The sequence below is a fragment of the Ostrea edulis genome, chromosome 1, assembly GCF_947568905.1.
Source record: "Ostrea edulis chromosome 1, xbOstEdul1.1, whole genome shotgun sequence".
Lineage (NCBI taxonomy): Eukaryota > Metazoa > Mollusca > Bivalvia > Ostreida > Ostreidae > Ostrea > Ostrea edulis.
Genome location: NC_079164.1, coordinates 65,007,420 through 65,027,508, shown reverse-complemented (window position 1 = coordinate 65,027,508; position 20,089 = coordinate 65,007,420). Strand labels below are relative to the sequence as shown.

The 20,089-nt window shown below is 33.9% G+C and overlaps 1 protein-coding gene across 9 annotated transcripts in view; it reads left to right on the top strand.

Annotated features, from left to right (window-relative positions):
• LOC125679970 (beta-1,4-galactosyltransferase 1-like) overlaps nucleotides 1-20,089 on the top strand; it is a 75,999-nt gene that overhangs the window by 43,509 nt on the left and 12,401 nt on the right. For 4 of the 9 annotated variants that reach the window (XM_056156678.1, XM_056156724.1, XM_056156708.1 and 1 more), the window contains exons 5-6: nucleotides 3,998-4,093; nucleotides 12,141-12,378. The exons of 1 other annotated variant lie outside the window; for it this stretch is intronic. In XM_056156678.1, coding sequence (XP_056012653.1) covers nucleotides 3,998-4,093; nucleotides 12,141-12,273 — 229 coding nt within the window. In that variant the 3' untranslated portion in view covers nucleotides 12,274-12,378. 4 more of the 9 variants (XM_056156701.1, XM_056156684.1, XM_056156705.1 and 1 more) reach the window with 4 other exon arrangements.

Sequence of the window (20,089 nt, the reverse complement as noted above, 5' to 3'; positions counted from 1 at the left end):
GTCTTAATTTTCCACTTTAAAGATGATTCCTAAAAAAAACATTTTTAAACAAGATGTTTGTGAAACACAAATTACCCCGATAATAGCCAATTCCAAAAATGGCCAAGGTCACAAGGACAAATGTCTTGGTACCAGTAGAAAGATCGTGTCACAAGAAATGCTCATGTGCAATATGAAAGCTCTAATATTTACCATTTAGATATTATGACCAATGTCAATTGTTTTTTAAAAAAGTAGGTCAAACTGCAAGGTCAACAATTTTGGTACCCATGGAAAGGTCTTGTCAGAAGGAATACTCATGTGAAATATCAAAGCTATAGCACTTACTGTTCAAAGGTATTAGTAAGGTTAAAGGTCATGTGTGGTAAAAATAGATTTGAAAATAAAGTTTATAAATCATTAAAACCCGTTTTGAAAAAGTTTATTGATGTGTTTGTTTTTTATTAAAGAAAAATCCAGGTAACCAGTGGGGGATTTAAGGGGGCGCAGCCGCTCCCCCCCCCCCCCCTAAATTTTTCAAACTTAAGGTAAATCGTGGTATCTTGTTTAGAAAAATGTACTAAACAATGTAAAAAGCAATAATTTCTTGCACTCCCGGAGAAATAAATGACAAACTCTATTGATTTCTTGAATTACTTTATTGGGAGAACTTAATTTTTTCTAAAAACCCTTAAAATTTGCGTCATTTTATGAAATGTTTATTACCTCTAAAAAAAAAATGATAGAAAATAGTACAAAAGACTAAATAAGAGATATATTTCAAGCCCTATAAAATCTGTAAAATTCAGGAGCTTCCAGGGGTTTCGCCCCCTGGGCCCCCACTAGACCCCCCCCCCCCCTGCCTCATAAAGTGGCGTCCCCTGTAACTGCAATTTCTGGAACCGCCCCTAGTAACTGCGCAAAATACTTCTTTAAAAATCGTTGTTTATAGAAACGAATGAAGGAATTATCGCCCTTTCCTATGACATCATCTGAGACAGTTGTTTACGCATATTACGCCTCTATATTATCGTTTTAATTTCTGTAAGAAATGGCTAGTTTTAGCAACACCGTGGATAGTGATGGTGAAATATCGGATATACACTTGAGTTTAGAGATTCAAACTTTTATGTTTGTACCTGCACCCGTTTCGAAACCATCAGATAGTAATATTTATATAATATATTATATATACATGTATATGTTCGACAAATATCTCATCGAAATCTCAGCTAGAAATTATATACCAGGCCAATCCATAGAAAACTGGGAATGATATTGGGGAAAAAATTGTTCTATCAAAAGATAACCTTTGTATTTTATAAGGAAATAAACTGTGATCTGCGTGTAGCGATCGTGTGTGTATGAGCGGATCAAGAGATCTAATTGTGAAAACCAACACCAGAGACCTAACATACCCTACCTGGTTATAATGTTTTTAACTACATAATTATATTTAAATGAAAATGCCTTTTTGAAAAAAAACAACTTATTTTACATCTTGATATAAGTACAATATCATAAAATGTAAATTAGGCCTATTAGTACATGTAGTTTCTTCACAGCACACGTCAAATGCGAAATTGAAATATTACGGCACAAAGTTAAAACCAACTGTAGCATTTTGAGGTTTGAAATAGCACTTAAAAGCATCTTAGGAAAAGGAAAAAATTGAACTAGTTTGCATAATCAAATTGGGGAAAAACATTTGAAATTGGGCTGATATTGATCTCGCTATAAATAAAGTTTTATAAAAATAGGTTTTTAAAATTGAATTCATTTCCTCTTTTATTATATTTTTTTCCTTCAAAATATAGATCTAGTGAAGAAATCAAATGAGGAGTACCGGCGTCCCTAATAAATATGGTCATATCTATGTAGTATGAGTACGGCAATATTCGTAAGATATTTCATTTAAGAAAAGAAATAAAATCAATTCGAACTAAGTACTGGGTGACATTAATTTTTATGTGAAAGTGTAAGACAATATGCAATATCGAACCCACTGAATACAATGTCGCACGAAAGCATCCAGTGGTGGATGTAGAGAGGGGGTGGATTGCACCCCCCTTTTTGGATTGAACTTTTTATCATCAAAATACATCCCTCCCCTTGTATTGTAGGACGGGCAGTTAATCATCACTTTGCACTTTGTTTGGAATCAAACAGGATGATACGTCAGGGTTGATGGAAACCTGATCCTTGTTAAAGTGTCGCTCACTGTTCCTCGTGGTTTGTCACAAATCTCAGTGTGTCTTTTGAGTTTCAGTGTCCAAATTCTTACCAATTTAAGTTCTTTTTGGAAGAGAAACATACTTAATCCCTGTCCAGATTTCACATTGCAGTTCAAAGCAGCGCATTGTACCATAGATGCAGGGTTTTTCGATGTAAACACTATAAAAGCCTATCAATGCAATCAAAAGTTTGTCTCAGATGACGTCATACGCTACGGGCGATAACTCACGTCACAACACAATTATCGATCGCTCAGGTAAAAGTTTAATAGCGTCGAGTAATTCACACTAAGTTATTTTTAGCCGACTTGCATTAACTCGGCTATTGGTTTGGTGATGCGGGCAGGCGGTTGGGCGTCAACAATTGGTTTCCGTTTGATAACTCAAAAAGTTTACAATCTAATTAAATGAAACTTTGATATATTGTTGGGTACCAGGTAAGGAAGACTCCTATTGATTTTGGAGAAAAATGGTCAAAGGTCAAGGTCACAGTGACCGAAAATAGAATGAAAATTTCAGAAAAATTTGGTTTCCGGATGATAATTCAGAAAATTTTAAATCCGAATCAAATGAAACTTTGATATATTGTTGGGTACCAAGTAAGGAAGACCCCTATTGATTTTGGAGAACAAAGGTCAAGGTCACAGTGACCGAATATAGAATGAAAATTTCAGAAATATTTGGTTTCCGGATGATAACTCAGAAAGTTTAAATCCAAATCAAATGATGCTTAAAAATATTGTTATGTACAAGGTACGAAAGACCCCTATTGATTTTGGAGAAAAGAGGTCAAAGGTCAAGGTGACAGTGACCGAAAATAGATTTAAAATTCCAAAAATATTTGGTTTCCGGAGGATAACTCGAAAATTTTTAATTGGAATCAAATGATACTTGGATATATTGTTGGATACCAGCAAAGCAAGGCCCCAGTGACTGAATATAGATTGAAAACTTCAGACAAATATGGTTTCTGGACAGTAACTCAAAAAGTTTAAAACTGAAATTAGTTCTTCACAATTATAAGTATGCCACATCATTCCTGGCTTTACAATGTATTCCATGCAACTCGGCTCATGCACCCCTGGGTGCATATACTGATTTTTATCAAAATTGCCATGGAAATTAATCCATAAGTGTACGCCAGACATTTTTCTGCACAAAACTCAAGTTCTAGGAAAATCACCGTACTTGACCTTTAAAGTTTCAGACAGAATTACAGGACAAAAATAATAACCCCCCCCCCCCCCGATCTTCGATCTCGGGGGCATTAAAACTATGGAAAATGCTAAAACAATTCTTCCTAGTTTGCTATTTAAAATTAATATGGAGTATACATATCTTGCTAAACTATATCAGTTTTTCGTTCATAAAACAAACAATCCCTCAAAATGATCCAGCACAATCATGCTGTGTATTTAAGAAGTCCTAGGAAACTCATCTTTACAATTCAATTGTTCTTAATTCGTTACATCACAGATGTAGTAAGCTTGGTCTGTTACGAATGGGGACGCTCGCATCGCCTCCTTTCATTGAAAGCCCATGACACTATTATATGGAAGGTAAATATCAACCCCCTTATTTTTACTATATCAGTGCCATTTGGGTACATTTTAACCCTAGATATTTTTTCTGGCTCAGTTTCATGCTTACAGATCAAAATACCTGCAAGTTCATGTATTGGTACTGATTTACTCCCTATCAAAAATCCTAGTTACGGACCTCGAAATGCTGTTTTATTCGTTGCCATGAGCACAATATATTACCATAGGAAACATGGATTTCAGAATGGTGAGGAAAACGTTGAGACTGAAAAGGTTTCCCATGGATATCTCCAGATATACCATGATGAAGCATGTCAGAAATGTTGCAAATCCAGAGAGGTATGCTTAACTTCTTATTAATCTTGTTTGTTATCCCCCACCACGAAAGGGACATAGAAATACCGGTGTTCGTGCGTCTGTCCGTCTGTCCCACTTGACTTTGTGAACGCAACTCCTTTGAAGTGGGTGAACGGATTTTGTTCAAATTTTGTTGGCTTTTTAGTCACCATATGTAGTTGATCATATTGCGCCGCCATTTTAAGTCGACAATTTTTACCGGAGTTATCAACTTTGTTGAATTTGTACATGCTATACCATAAGAAGACTTTGTGGACGCAATTCCTCAGAGACCACTGTACGGATTTTGTTTAAATTTTGCAGGAATGGTAGTCACGTTATGTATTTGATCATATGCTACCACAAGTTTGATTCAACAAATTTTACAGGAGTTATGAGACTTATGTGCTTCAACTTTTTAGCGGCGGTTGGGGACATATGGCTACGCGTAGTAATCTTGTTTTTTAAAAGGAAACGTAATTCCACCAAGGACCGAAATACAAGTGAAGATAACCAACAGTGATTAATGTTAAAAATCCTATTACCGATCGCGGTAGCTCAGTGTTAGAACGTTCATTTCGTAACTAGGGGTAATAAGTTCGAGACACACTCGTGACATGGCCGTGTCAAACATATTGTTTTGGATGGATTACGTCATGTCGGGATATTATCACTCACATTGAGACAACACCGAAGTACCTCAAATTTCGTCCGATGCTTAGCGCTCAAGGCTGTAGCAGTGAGGGATCTTTAACAAACCAATACCTGTTACGACACGGGTCCCCTCCGTTTTAAAAGTCATATTCGAAAGACCCGTGATACTCAATTCTAAATACCGAGCGTTCGGGGAAGGAGCAATCACTACCTTTGTTAACATCTTTAAAACCTCGATGCGGACCTGTCACGAGCGGGGACACCTGATCCCACCTCTGGTATATCCAGGGATCCGTGTTTGCCCAACTCTCTATTTTGTATAGTTTATAGGATTTATGAGATTGATCAGTTTGTTGTCTTCACCTTTCATGTAGCGGCTTTGTTTATCACTCTAGATCATGTTGCAATTTTGATCCATTTCGAGCTATCTTGCAGGAGTTTTGCCCCTTTATTTGGAAACTATTGTCATATGGAGGGTACATAACTTGTTCGACGAACTCCTTCTTTTACAGAGTGTTTGTATGGGTATGGAAGATGTGCATGTGGCAAGGATTTTGATTTTTGTGGCAAGGATTTTGATTTTTGTGGCAAGGATTTTGATTTTTTTCAATTTTAAAGAAAATATCAGATTGTTGAATTAGTTCATAGAATACACAACGCCGCAGTGACCTAGAAGTTAGTGTTCGCCCGGTATGCGGAAGGCCGTGGTTCGAATTCCGGCCGCGACAGACCTAAGGCGTTAAAGCAGGTAGTGACAGTTCCATCGCCAAACGCTCGGCATCAGGTGTGAATGTCTCGGGTCCTCGGAGATTACTTTAAAAAAGGATGTCCCGTGTCACAGTAGGTGTGGCATGCTAAAGAACTCTCACTGGCCTAAATTTGAAGCCCTTCACTGGTCTTGGTGACGTCTACATATGAGTGAAAAATTCTCGACAGACGTTAAACAAGATACAAGCAATCATAGAGAGTACATGATTTCTTCATTTTTCCTTCCACAATTTTTAAGTGGGGACCTTAGTTTACAGAGTATTTGTATGGGATTGGAAGATGAGCATGTCATTCTGTGGAAAGTATTTTGATTTTCTTAAATTTTTGAGAAAATTTCGGGTTGTTGAACTTAGTCCGTTTTAAGGAAAGTGCATAGAAAATACATGATTTTTCTGTTTTTCCTTCCACAGTTTTCAAGTGTGGACCTTGTTTTACAGAGTATTGAAGATGTGCATGTGCGGAGGATTTTTGTTTTTGTTGAGGAAATCACAAATTGATGAACTTAGTCCGTTTTGAGGAAATATATGAAATGAAGGAGTTATGAGATTGATCACTGTTCATCTTCACCTTTCATAAAGGACATGGTTTGTCCTTTTAACCCCTCTCACAGTTTAAAAGCTAGGATCTTTGTAGCTAACTTGAATATGTGCATAGTGCAAGGATTTTGATTTTATTCTCAACAATTTCTTATTTTCTTTATTGTTTTAAATATTAGAGGTTGTCGAACTTGGAAAATATTTGGGGAAATATTCTACTCATAGAATTCATAGTTAACCTTTGTCTATCTACCTCTTGTCACAGTTTTTAAATAAAGACCTTTTATTCATACGATTGAAAGAATGTCACAGCCTGCTGATGGTTTTTACTACCTGAAGCAAAGTTAGTTCTACAGGTCATTGCTTAAGAAGAACACCGTTTGTGGTGTACTCTTTTTGCGTAATGTTCTCCATTGAATTTTCAAATAAAACTTCTGGTAATATGGGTTTAGCAATGTTGAAACATTTAAGAGGCCGTCCACGGAGATATCAGGCAGTAGCTATAATATTGCTGGCACATGCATTTCCCAAAATTTTTATTCATACCCAATAAAAGTTTAGGTCATACGCCAATTGTAACGTATGTAAAGTGAATTTCGTTAGATGCCAAAACTTGGGCTATTTCATAAATCCGAGGACCCTATATAATCTATAGAAAACGATCATTTTGTAAAGTTAAATAATACCCAATACAATAAAATTTGTCCAGAAAGTATAGACAATATTTGAAGGAAATCCCTTAATAATTAATATGAAACAATAAAATTGCTGGGAAACAATGTTATTGTTGAGCATTTACTGACAGAAGTAGCCAAAAAGCCAGTAATTTGAGTTACCTCCTTTGGCGTAAAAAATGTAAAATGATTCAAAACTTGCATAAATTGTAATTTTCGAAGAAAAGAGTACATATTTCACTTATCTCGATTTGTTTTATCAAGTGTAAACGTGGAATTAATTTTTATTTTTTTAATTTGATTTTTTTTTTTAATTTGATGGTGAAAAAGAAATATTCAGCCCGGACCTTATCAAAGTTTCGTGGTTAAACAGATATGGCTGACAAGATAGAAACGTGAAGTTTTTCTAGGAGTGGTCTTTGTTTTAGGGACTTGCCAACCCTTAATAATTGTTCAAAAGACATAAGTTGGACGTGTTTCATACCGATTGTTAAGCCGTTCTTGGCACACTGATTTTGACTGCGGATAACTCCGTTTACCTGATCAGGATATAGGGCTCATGGCGGTTGTGACCGGTCAACAGGGGATGCTTACTCCTCCTAGGCACCTGATCCCACCTCTGGTGTGTCCAGTGGTCCGTGTTTGCCCAACTATCTATTTTGTATTGCTTATAGGAGTTATGAGATTGATCACTGTTCGTTATCTTCACCTTGCATAAGTGGATATTTAAGATATTTTAAAGTTGGAATTGCGTGTAATATTCAACCGAGATTGACCTCCTGCTGTACAGATCGGGGTACTTCGAATTCGACGTAAAAGTCTAACTGTTTAAACTATCGTGCACGGTGCAGATGCTTACATGTACTACTATGCCGAGGTCATTGCGATTCTTTGGGGATTTATTGGAGGCAACCACCACCAAATGTTGTTATCTACTACACAAAGGAAAGTGTAAAGGAGACAGAGCAGTAAACTTCATTGTTTCAAGGGAAATATTTGTTCCCGTTGGAAGTGGTAAGAATAAATGTCGAATGTTCTCTGTTATTTTTCTTTGAAAACTGTCTTTGATTGCTAGACAATTTTGATGCAAGTTCTCATGATGTGTCAATGCAAACAATTCATATGATGAAATGATTCTTTTTAAAATAATAATGATTAAAATGATAAATCCCTACAGTAAAAAAAACATTGAATCAATCGGGGGGGGGGGGTGTTAATGTAGGGATTTTTAAAATCTGTACAACACCATGTTCATCCACAAATCATTGAATTAAGAAACAATAGAATCACACAAAAACAAGATGAAAGTGGTGAAAATTTCAGTAAGTGTTTATAAAAATGTTTATTGTCCTGCAAGCTATGTACATATCAGCATGCATGCATAAAAAATAATATATATTAAAATTAGATCAGATTATTTTTGACTGATCTTTTTTTTACTAGCTACTTTTCAAATGTGTTTGTTTTCTGGGTTCCCAGATTTAATAACTATTAAAGAAAGAATGAATGAATCGTGTGAGAGGGTATTATATGTACATGTATGTATGTGACAAAAACCGAATAATAAATATAATATAAAACAAAGAATGATATATATTCATGTAATTATGCAACTATAAGAACCATTATGTGTGTGTGTGTGTGTGTGTGTGTGTGTGTGTGTGTGTGTGTGTGTGTGTGTGTGGAAAGGGGGGGGGGGTAAAGGTTGATGTAGTAACTTTATGTACAAATTTACAATAGTACTATTAAATATCCTTAATTTACTTGTTTCTTTCTCTAAATTTAAGTTGAATGGATTATAAAATTCAGATGGTTTAACATGACACAAAATCTGATGATTGATATGCATGCACACAGATCTAATGTGTATTAGTATTAGTATTAGCTTGATAATGAATAAAACACCCATTTCATTACAGATTTGGAAAATAATGATAGTCATTTCACCCCTACTGCAAGCCAATTATCAGACTGTATCAGTGAGTATATTTATTTCAATCAAAAGATTTTAAATTCAGAACATGGTACATCTGACCTTGTCATATTGTCATAATTCATAAATTATATAAGTTTAGAAATATTACAGATAAGGGCTTAATTCCACATTTGACATGTATATTTCTTGAGACAAATCCTGACCACAGGCATCCAAAGTTATGATGTCACAATCCTTTTGTTTTAACTCACTTGACAGGCATACTGTAGAATATAAAAACTTTAACTTTGACAATAACATAAGAATTGTTAGAGATGGGGTTTGGATATTTCAGAAATCTGTGTTCTTTATGTCATATGATAGTAACATTTTTACCTTACGACCTTGACCCTTCATATTCAAGTTTTATGTGATGCCACCATGCCACACACAACACATATATGCATTTTTAATTCATGACTGTTATCAAAGATTTTAACCTACTCGACAAGCTTTAAACTCTCTTCAGACAATTCTTGTTTAGATAATTTCAAATACTAGGTCATGTCTGTCTGGAACTTGCTCATGTTAGTAATAGGGCTCTTATATTTCATATTTTTATTCCTTGTAATAAGACATTTCTTTCTGTATCATTTTTTTTTTACGTTTGTGTTTGACCTACTTTTAAGAAAATATAACCTACAGTAGGCAATTCTCCTGAACTATATATAAAGTAGGCTAGCCTTTTATGTTTAGTATTTAGATATCTTATGGCAAGAGCTTTCATTTCATACCATGCTGTTTGATATTGTGACCTTCGTTTTGAAGTTTAACCCAGATTTTATTATATTGATAATTTACATAATGATATACAAAATGTGTATATTCTTTATTACCAGACAATTTAGTACCTGACCTTAGTCTTTAAAATAGCATGATTTTCAAAAACTTTAAACTGGTATATAGTTTCTCAACCATTTTGGATTGGGCTTTGATATAAATTTCACATATTATAGATTACTAATGAAAAGAGCTTTACTTTTGAACTTCTGACTTTGACCATGTTGACCTACTTTTGAAAAACATTCATAATTACCAGATATGTTATATCTTGAGGGATAAGGTATTGGGTTAGTTTGTTTCACATGAAATGCCTAATGACCAGAATTTATTTTATACCATGACCTTTGACCTTGCGACTATATCAAACATGATCTTGACTTTCTTAGTACATTGCTTACAGTGCTATTTAAACATGTTCATCATTTTATTTCCATTAATTCACACAACTTTTGTTACTTAGATCTGAGCTGAGTCCAAGATAGGAAGAGGCTTTGGAGAGAACACAGAATTACTACAGACAAAAGACTTGTGAAGTTATAAGGGGAATTGTAGAACTCATAGCTCCACTTCAATCTAGATCTATTGACAGTTATTTCATAGAAACACTTTGCAGCTGACAAAGATAATCAAATGATGATCACTACTTTAACTCTATGGTTGCAGCATATCTCATTTTTTGAAGTGACAAATTTTATTCCTGTTTCTGAACCAATATTCAAAAGAGAGTTGTTGGGTGGCAATATAAGATTCCATACTGTGAAATGTATTAATTGTTAATATACATGTATCAATATAAATTCAGTTGCAATTTTCATAATTTCTAGGGGGAAAGTTTGTTTGTAACAAATGTCAGAAATATGCACTAGCTCTTTCTTTGCAAACCATGCTACTAAGTACCAGGCATTAAGACATGATTTGTTTATTGTTATTTGTTAAACAGAGGCAGATCCAGTGATTTGAAGGGGGGGGTCCAGAAAAATGATCTAAGATCTGCATTAGGTCATATCCGATGAATTGATAAAGTAGATATGTTTATTATTCATTGCTTGTTATCCTTTTATGCATCAGTTGAAGATACTTTTTGAACATTTTCCGCCACTGGGTAAATTCAACAAACATTTTTTTGTATCTGGAAGTGGTCAATATTTCAACATCAGAGTAAACATGCATTAAAGCAAGTCCTGCCAATCTGATGTAGGCAGAAAATGGAATCTGGTATGTTATTTCATGAATGCAAATGGAAATGCTTTACAAGAGAGTCAAGAAATTTCTGGTTAATGCTAAATAACTATCTAGATGTCCCATAGAAAGGGAGAGGGTGTGTTCCAACCCCATCCCTCACCCCCACGGGATTTGCCAATGTTAAGTTTGTAATGTGACTGAATGAATTAAGATTCTTCATGATAGGCAATTGATTACAATTTGATTTACTGATAATTTTAACTTCATATATGTTTGTTAATTAATTGACTATTATATCAAATCCTGTGTCAGAAATGACCTCTGAAAATTAACATTGTAAAATTTTATATAATGATTTACATAGGCATTTTTTTTTTGCCTTCATTATATAGAATGTATAGAAAGACATGGAATTTATTTCTGAATGTTCATAGGTCCTAGTAATTTTTCGTGAATTTTAATCATTGATTGGTTATATCTACTTCATATTTATTTCTATGTATGTAGTTCAACAATCTTCATTAAAGTAGTTGACCTTTTTGCACTTATTGAAAATTTAGAGATTTCAGTTCAACTTTTCACCATCAAACCTTGCTTTTTCCACTGAATTTATTTTTGTAACTTGAAATACACCTCTTCAAGTTTCTGGTTATACTTAATTTATTTCTTTTAAGACATTGTATTGGGTTTTATGATATCTTAAATTTTGATCATTATCTTGTAAAATATATACAGTGTATGGTGTGAAATATGTGCAATTTTAACAATTAATAAATTCATTCATTGGATGGATGAATACACACACAAAACTCCTCTTAGTTATTGCATATAGTGTATATCTAACATATAAAATATTGCTTTTCTCTATTTCTTAGTTATATGACACTTTAGAGCTGTTCAAACATAGCACTTTTTTCCCAATATTTCGTGACCTTTTTGCACCGAAATTTATCTCAAAGTTGTTTTTCCATGTCGAACCCAAACTAAACCTGATAGAAACGTTTTATTTCGCAAATTTAATATTGGGGTCAGTAGGCACAAAGTTCCATGAAAATCTGAGATATAGTATGTGCCGACCTCTGCCTTATATCATAATGGACACCCTCTTAAAATAACTTTACAGAATTCTGTAACATTTTTGGAGTGTCATGTGTCCTTAATTATTCATGGATCGACTAAATCTCCAAACACCAGAGACAGTTGCTTCATAGACGTATTCCACGTAAAAGTACAAAAGCTACAATATGACAGCAGCTGTCTGAACTATAATTCATTCATGTTTTAAAAGCTGCGAGTACAACGTAAAATCCTGATGAAATTATTTGGAGATTTAAACCATTTCATGGCCATAGCATTTCAAACATAAGACCTTTTTTATTAACAGAGGCTGTGTTTGTTCAGTGGTATTTTTGTACGGATGTAGGAGTTTGGTCTACTTATTCACCATTTAAAACAATGCTTTTTTTCTTTTCTTTTAGGTTTGAGCTCCTGAAGAAAGCTTTAATCAGGATGGACGTAGATGGAATAAATTCATCAAATGCTTATTATGAAAAATCTAACTTTTATGAAATGCCCTTGTATACTAAAATCGTTGTTGATGTACATCAGTGAATACTAGTAGTTCTAAATACTTTCAATTCTGTAATTTACGTACATACATGTTGATGATAATCCGCCCACATGCAATGATTAAAATCTTATTTGAATTTCATAAAATTCAGTTTTCATTGGCTGTGTTATGATGGCTTTTATATCTAGAATTTACTTATTTTTTCGATATGATTACTATTGATTCCTTATTTTACGCGAGCACTCTTCTGAAAGGTGAAGATAACGAACAGTGATCAATTTCATAGTTCCTATAGGCAATACAAAATAGATAGTTGGGCAAACACGGATCCCTGGGCACACCAGAGGTGGGATCAGGTGCCTAGGAGGAGTAAACACCCCCTGTCGACCGGTCACGCCCGCCGTGAGCCCTATATCCTGATGAGCTAAACGGAGTTATCCGTAGTCAAAATCAGTGTGTCAAGAACGACCTAACAATCGGTATGAAACACGTCAGACAGCATTTGACCCAATGATAGGTTGTACTGACCAATTAGATCCTTATAGCGACCATAGAGTTTGCGGAATGCTGACTTCAATCGAGACTGTTAAAACCCCTGTACCATCAACATGTTTGTCAGTAGCTTGCATCGATTTAAAACCTGTCCATAAGCAGAACAAACTCGAGCGTATCGAATCAGTTGAGAGACATAAACACCATATGCAGGTGATAATGGAATATTGCTACATGAATATGGGAAGTTGACGATGGAGAAGCTGAAATCATCTCGTTTGTCATACAGTTGAGTTGTCAGTTTGCCGTTAATGTCTACCTTCAATTAAATATTTAGGTATGAAACAGAAGTGGACGACTCTGTGGTGTCTTTTATTTCGAGCTCACAAGGATATATCGAATCGACATATGAATGAAAGTTATCATTGTTAATAGAGAAAACGCCTTCGATATATCTAAATGTCGAATTGAGGGTCACAGCAAGATATTTTTTTCTTCTCACGTAGAAGTTTTTGAATAAATTTTACTTCATATGAATATAGAAACAGGTCATCTAACAAAGGAGCACAATTCGTGCCCATGGGAATTCCAACAGACTGTTGGAAGACCTGATCACCAAAGACCACAAAGATATTGTCAATGAGGAACTCTAGCATATTTTGTATTCCAACTTGTACTTGTGCGTGGAATCAGAGTGGTGTTTAACAAAGTAAGTTTTTGGATGACTGATCACTAGATATGAATATTTCCTTTTTGCATCTTTGTTGACGAAGCAACTGTCTATGATGTCAAAAGGTCTAGTCTTTAATTTATCTTGAGGAATGGTCGTGTATAGTGTTGAAAAGTCATAGATTTTGATGTTATTGAGTTGGGAACGTTTTGCGATTTCAAGTTTACTAAAAGTTTTTTAGAATCCATATTTGGTTAACACTACTTCTGGCATATGTAGTCGCACAGTAAGTTTGAAGTTTCTCCTTCACAACTGTTAATATTTTCGTGAGGAGCAAAGATAGGGGCTTGGTAGAGCACTTACTGAATCCCGTAATGTATCTTTGTAAGGGTTTTTATGTAGTTTAGGAATCCAGTATAGGTACGGTAACTCATATTCATTCGACCCATTGACTGAGATATTAAATGTGAAGAATTTCATCTTTTGAAATGGCAATTGGAGTATAAATGCGATTACCAAAAGTGGAATTAATACCAAGTTCGTTTGAAATACAGTTGTAATAATGAGCCTTACAAAGAAAGACAATGTTGTTACTAGCTTTGTCAGTTCATGTAGTGTAATTATGCCCCCTTCAAAGAAGAGGGACATATTGCTTTGCATCTGTCGGTCGGTCGGTAGACAACATGTTGTCCGCCCAATATCTTGAGAACCAATCACTTGATCATAATTATATTTCATATGTGGGTTAGTTATGAGTAGAAGAGGACCACTATCGTTTTCCAGGTGAAAAGGTCAAGGGTCAATCTACTCTGGAGATAGGAATATACTGTCCACTCAATATCTTGAGAACCCTTTCCTTGACCGACATCAAATTTTGTACACTGATACATCCTAAGGAGTATATGACTCATATTGAATTTGAGGTCACATGGTGAAAGGTCAAGGGTTAAACTGGATATAATAATCATTGAGCTTTTTTGATCTTGTCCCAAATATTTAAGACCAAAACATGGCATCCTAAAATGAAATTATCACTTTCGATTTCGATAAAGTTTCTCTCTGTTTATGTGTCTCTGAATCTGTCAGTCTTTCTTTCCCATCCTCATGATGTAAACTTGAAAATCTTTCTCTTTGTCATATTACATATTTTGAAAATGAAATACTTGGGTTATCGATTCTCAGCTCACCGCTTATTTATGATATTAGCACATTTTACCAACCACATTGGGGGTATGATCAATGAATGTAAAATAATATATTTTTAACTACCCACCCCCCTTTTAAAAAAAAGAATTTTATAATTGTTTGAAGAAAAAAATTACGATGTTACGCGCCTGTATAGATATATGTACTCATCAAGTATATATTAATAACATTTCAAGTAGATCTATAACTCTTGATTCTAACGGTAATTTCCGGTAATCCTGCATAATATATACAGATGCTATTTTTTTTTTTACATAGTTGTAAGGCCTAAACGTTGCTAAACAGTAATTCATGAACCCAAGAGAAGACTTGAACATTCTATCAAATATGACAGTTACTTGTGATTGGTAATCATGACGTCTTTCTTTAAGTGCTTGTCTCAGATAAAACCATGCAAAACAGTCCAGAAGCACATGTTACCAATCCTTGTGATATTTTACATGGAGAATCACCTATGGGTTCTATCTCCATTTACAAAACATTTCAGTGAAATATCCATGCATGTTCTTTTTATACAGCGCCACCTATTCCAGGCATATTGGTCTCAATTATCAAGCCAAAATACAGCTTTTTCAGCTATTTTCGATACCCGAAATATAGATAACTGAAATAGGCAGTCCAATTCTGGACAGACTTAAAAAAAGTACCTCCTCTATGCTATAAATCAAACTAAAAATGAGGTGAAAATATTTTATCATAATCGAGTACCGATGCCTTTATTATGGGTACTCCCAAAAAATAGCTGATTCAGCATTTTTTCCTTATGTTCCGATCCATCAGTCTTCCAAGGTAGGCCAAGTTTGAGGGTTTTGTGTTCATTTAGTAAAAGCTCTGTCATATATGGCCAACTCGTAAAAATATTGAGCTCGGCAAATAATATTGTCCATTTCGTCAAGGGATGCGAAGAGACTACCATTAGGAAATCTGACAAAGTCGATAAAATCCACCACACAATGAATTTCACATACCATACCAACAATTATATCAATACCAAAGGAAAAAACATTCTCATTTTAAGAAAATTTTAATAAATACTAATTTTGAAATTGGTAATTCAAAGTATCTTATACAAATCATAGTAATTATACACCAAAACTGTATTAATATGCACAATTTCAAAATAATCCACATGTTTGACCACATAAATCTGATTCCCTGATCGTTAAAGATATTTATGTTACTCCAACTCCTTTAACCAAGTGTCATAAAATTGAATAGGGGTTATGTACTAAGATACATCAGCCTGCCTTAGGAAACCTATACAGAAAAGTCTTTTCTAATACCATGTCTGTCTATGAACCAACTGAGAGATAGACCAATATGTGCAAAGCAATACACCAATCTTCTTTCAAGGAGAGATAAGGTGGCTCACTACAACTTAAAGAGTTTTTCAAATCAGCACAAAAATGATTCCATCATGAAGGATATGATACATCATAAGTATATATGTCAAAAAGGCAGACAATATGCAATTTTGGATAAAAATAACATGATTTTAAAAATTAATATCATCAACTATGAAAAACAGCCTATGGCGGATTTGAACTCAGGATCTAAGGTTCACCAGCCCAATGCTTTATTCTCTGAGCCACAATGATAGACATGCAACCAAATCAATCGATAAAAACAATTTCACAAAACATTCAAATTGCTAACTTGTGATATCAGCCTTGGTGTAATGAGCTACCTTAAATATCTTGTAGATGAAACAATCTACAAAGATTTTTTTTAACAATGTACATAAGATTTAAAAATCCATAACAATCAAAGCTGTCTAAATGTTTGAGGGATCTTGTAGAATTACTGAAGTAGAAATAGATACAGTATAGTAATATATAAATTTAACCTCATCCCTGAACATGGACAGAATGGTTATTTCATGAGATTGACTTTTGTGCAAGATTTAACATGTGTAATATAATAAAAACATCATTTGCATGAAATGTATTTGACCTTACATGTAAATGCGACCTTAAACATGACTTTCATTCATTGGGTTTCTATCGATCTATTTGTAATAAAGAAGTGACTTTGAATATGGCCTTTACTTTCATTAAATTTTATTTATCTGGATTAAGCTTCAATCATTCACTACAAGTTTTATGTTTTGAAGGTAAAAATAAAACAATGATATCAAATAAAAAAAAAAACAAATTTTCATCCACTAAGTTTTAACAACCTTTAACCTATCTTATGGAGCATTTTGAGAGAAAAATTCAGTTCTTTACAAAATCCTTGCATTATGTTTAATGACAATGGGGCCTAAAATGAAAATTACTGTGTTTCCACTGTTTTGAAATTATACCTCCTACCCTAGAATTTAAAATAAAATATATATTGTCGAAGAGATTTTTCAATAAACATTGTTTTGAAGTTCACACTTGTACTAATTTCAAAGTAATTAATATCAAGCATATTTAAAAGTACCATTAACTGTAAAAACTGAGCCCCTCAAATCAAATATGGTAATGTACCTGTAACTTTAAAAATATAGATTGTGATTAGATTGTCTCTTAGTGTTCTTTTGAAAATAAAAGTTTGAGAAAAAAAATTATAATGTATATTCTACCAGCCTACTTCAGTTTTGACTTACATGTTAACAGAAACACAAAAATTTACATTTTTAGTCTGATTCATAGAATTAAATACATGCAATGTGTATATAATAGACAAATATAATGTAATCCCATCATGTATTATACCATAATCTATAACAATTGTAGAATTAAGAAATATTAATGTACACCGCATTATAGTACATGTACATCGTTGACAAGGTCTCTTCTGATACTGAACATTGCTATCAGATCCATAACTATACTTCAGATAATGTTCATCTATGTGCAGATTTTCCATTGCCTCTAATGTGACACCTTGGACACTCATTCACAGTTTCTTTGTTTTCTTTGGTTCATTCTCTTACACTATAAGTAAAAATCATACATTTAATGAAAACTTTCTCTGAAAAGATTAAATTGGGGGGGGGGGTTATTATATATATACATACAAAACACTCTGTAAGACTTTCATTGTCAGAATAAGGACAAAAAGACAGCCAGACATGCTAAAAACAAATTCTTGGATAATTATGATTAATAATTAGAATTCACATGTAATTCATTTTTACGACATTCTGAATGTAAAAATATATTTAGACACGAGAAGTATTTGAAAACAGATTCATTAATAAGCAACAAACAAAGGCAAAATAAGTTATCATTTTCAGACCATACATGTATATGCTAGTTCAGGTTTATTTGATCAGTTGGGCATCAGATTGAAAATCAATTTTATAAATGTAGAATTAGTACAGGATATGCATTTATTTTACCTACTTGTATATCATCCTCAATACTGGTAGGTACATTCAAACATGCCAAAGAATACCTCAATTTGCTTGAGCATAATGCGGCATTGCTTTATACCCTGCAATAAAGTAAAAAATTCCATTAAGAATTTTCTTACAAAAAGGGATACAGTACTGTGATAAATGGTAGGTTGTAGCAAATTTGGTATATGACATAGTTATATATGTTTGTAGTTTTATGTTATTATAATTTATGCCTTTAGATTTGACTACATACATTTGAATGATTTTATACCTCAGACAGTAGTGTGCAGGAGCAATATGAATTTGATATCAGGTGTTCAGATCAGATGATATACTGGTACTGTTCCTTGATCCTGACATATTTTCAGTTAGGGAATTTACTTACTTTCCGCATCATGTTTCATGGCGGGTTAATTGTTCAAACAAAAGCAAAAACAAAAGCAGTGCATTAAAAAAGGTTTACGCTATACTTGTCCTTGAATGAATGTAGTATTTAATGACCGAAAGCAAATTACTCATATTTCCTGTTCAGATTTTTTTCCACCTTCTGTGGGAGTTGGAATTTTCCCCTCTATTCTTTCTCAACCACCCTACCCCCAATCATTATTGAAATAATGGAATGTGACTGGTTTTTAAAATTTGGAATAAATTACAGATCTTTAATCTCCTTTTCTTACTGTCTGAGTGTTAGACAAAAAACGTCCCTGGCTCTGAAGATTTGATAGTTCCTATGGAAGGTCTCTGTAATACTGTATAACACTACATGAACATTTCCTCAGTGTAGACATTTTCCACCACCTAATTACTGCTACAAAACCCACAGATTTGGCATCACACTTTATAAAAAAAACATCAAAAAACCCAGCTAATATTTTTCGGGGAGCCGGAGCCGGGAGTGGGACATTGTAAACACAAATTTATGTAAAGTTCCCTTACCAGCTTCAACCTGAATTGCCTCCCTCGACCGATACCAAAACATTGGTGATGCACCTCAATTTGCCTTCACCTTTCTGGAAGAGCAATTGTCTAGAACACTGCATTTGTCCGTGTTCTTTTCCAATACATGCCGTAATGGTCTCGTTGTTTTTGACATATTTAACTGTCCGGTAACGCATAAAACTCTGGTCCGGTACAGAATCAATAAGGATATTTCGAACCGTTTGATGAACATAGGTGTGCAGAAGTATTTTTCTTACAATCAATCAACTATGAAGTGTCAGAATCTTCGAAATGACCAAAATTTCCACAAATAAAGCTATTATCTCCAAAACATTTGCAAAAATTACAAGTCAGACGATGCCAGCATTTCTCGTATACCTTTTGAGACTCCTTTTTTGAAGAGTTACACGGGGAATCCCCATTTCGATTTATACAGAAGAAGTATATTTATCATGTTTTTTCGACCTTTTTTTTTTTTTACTATTTCCGAGCTTAGAAATGATAATATAAATGTTTTTGAATGAGTATTATAAAAAAAATTGTTTAGAAATCATTAAAAGAAACGGTTTTACAACCAAATTAATTTTCTTCAAATAAGTCGGAATATAGCTACTATTTATGGCAATTTTCAGCTACTTCTCATTATTTGCCAAGCTCCATAATATAATTATTAATACATTGTATATCTTAAGTATCTAAACAATATGGAAATACTACCAATTAAAATAGTTGTCTACCTTACACGATACAGGTGCTCAAAGTTGACTAACAATGAACATCTCAAATAGTAAGCCATGTTTGTCGCACCCCCCTTTTCATGCGTCAAACATGAAAAATCATCCAACAGTCGCAAATAATACATTAGACTGTTTATTTCACCATATCAATAAGTTGTGATTCATAAAACTGATATTAACTAATTCAATTTATCGCAAAAATGGGTAATTTTAAACCATTTTCTATCTAGGGAAGCTAGGGATTGACCGAAATGCAGTTTGCTCGTGTTACTATAAATAGAATGAACTTGACCTATATTTTGGTCTCACGATTGACTCACTTTAGACCATACATCAAAAAAATATCATCATTGTTGGAAAGTTTTGACCCCCCTTCTGGAATATTTTTCTGATTTTGCCTGTTTTTCTCTGAGACAAGCACTTAAAAGTATGCAAAAATGACGTCACATTTCTCACTATGACGTTTTAAAACTGTTTTGCTT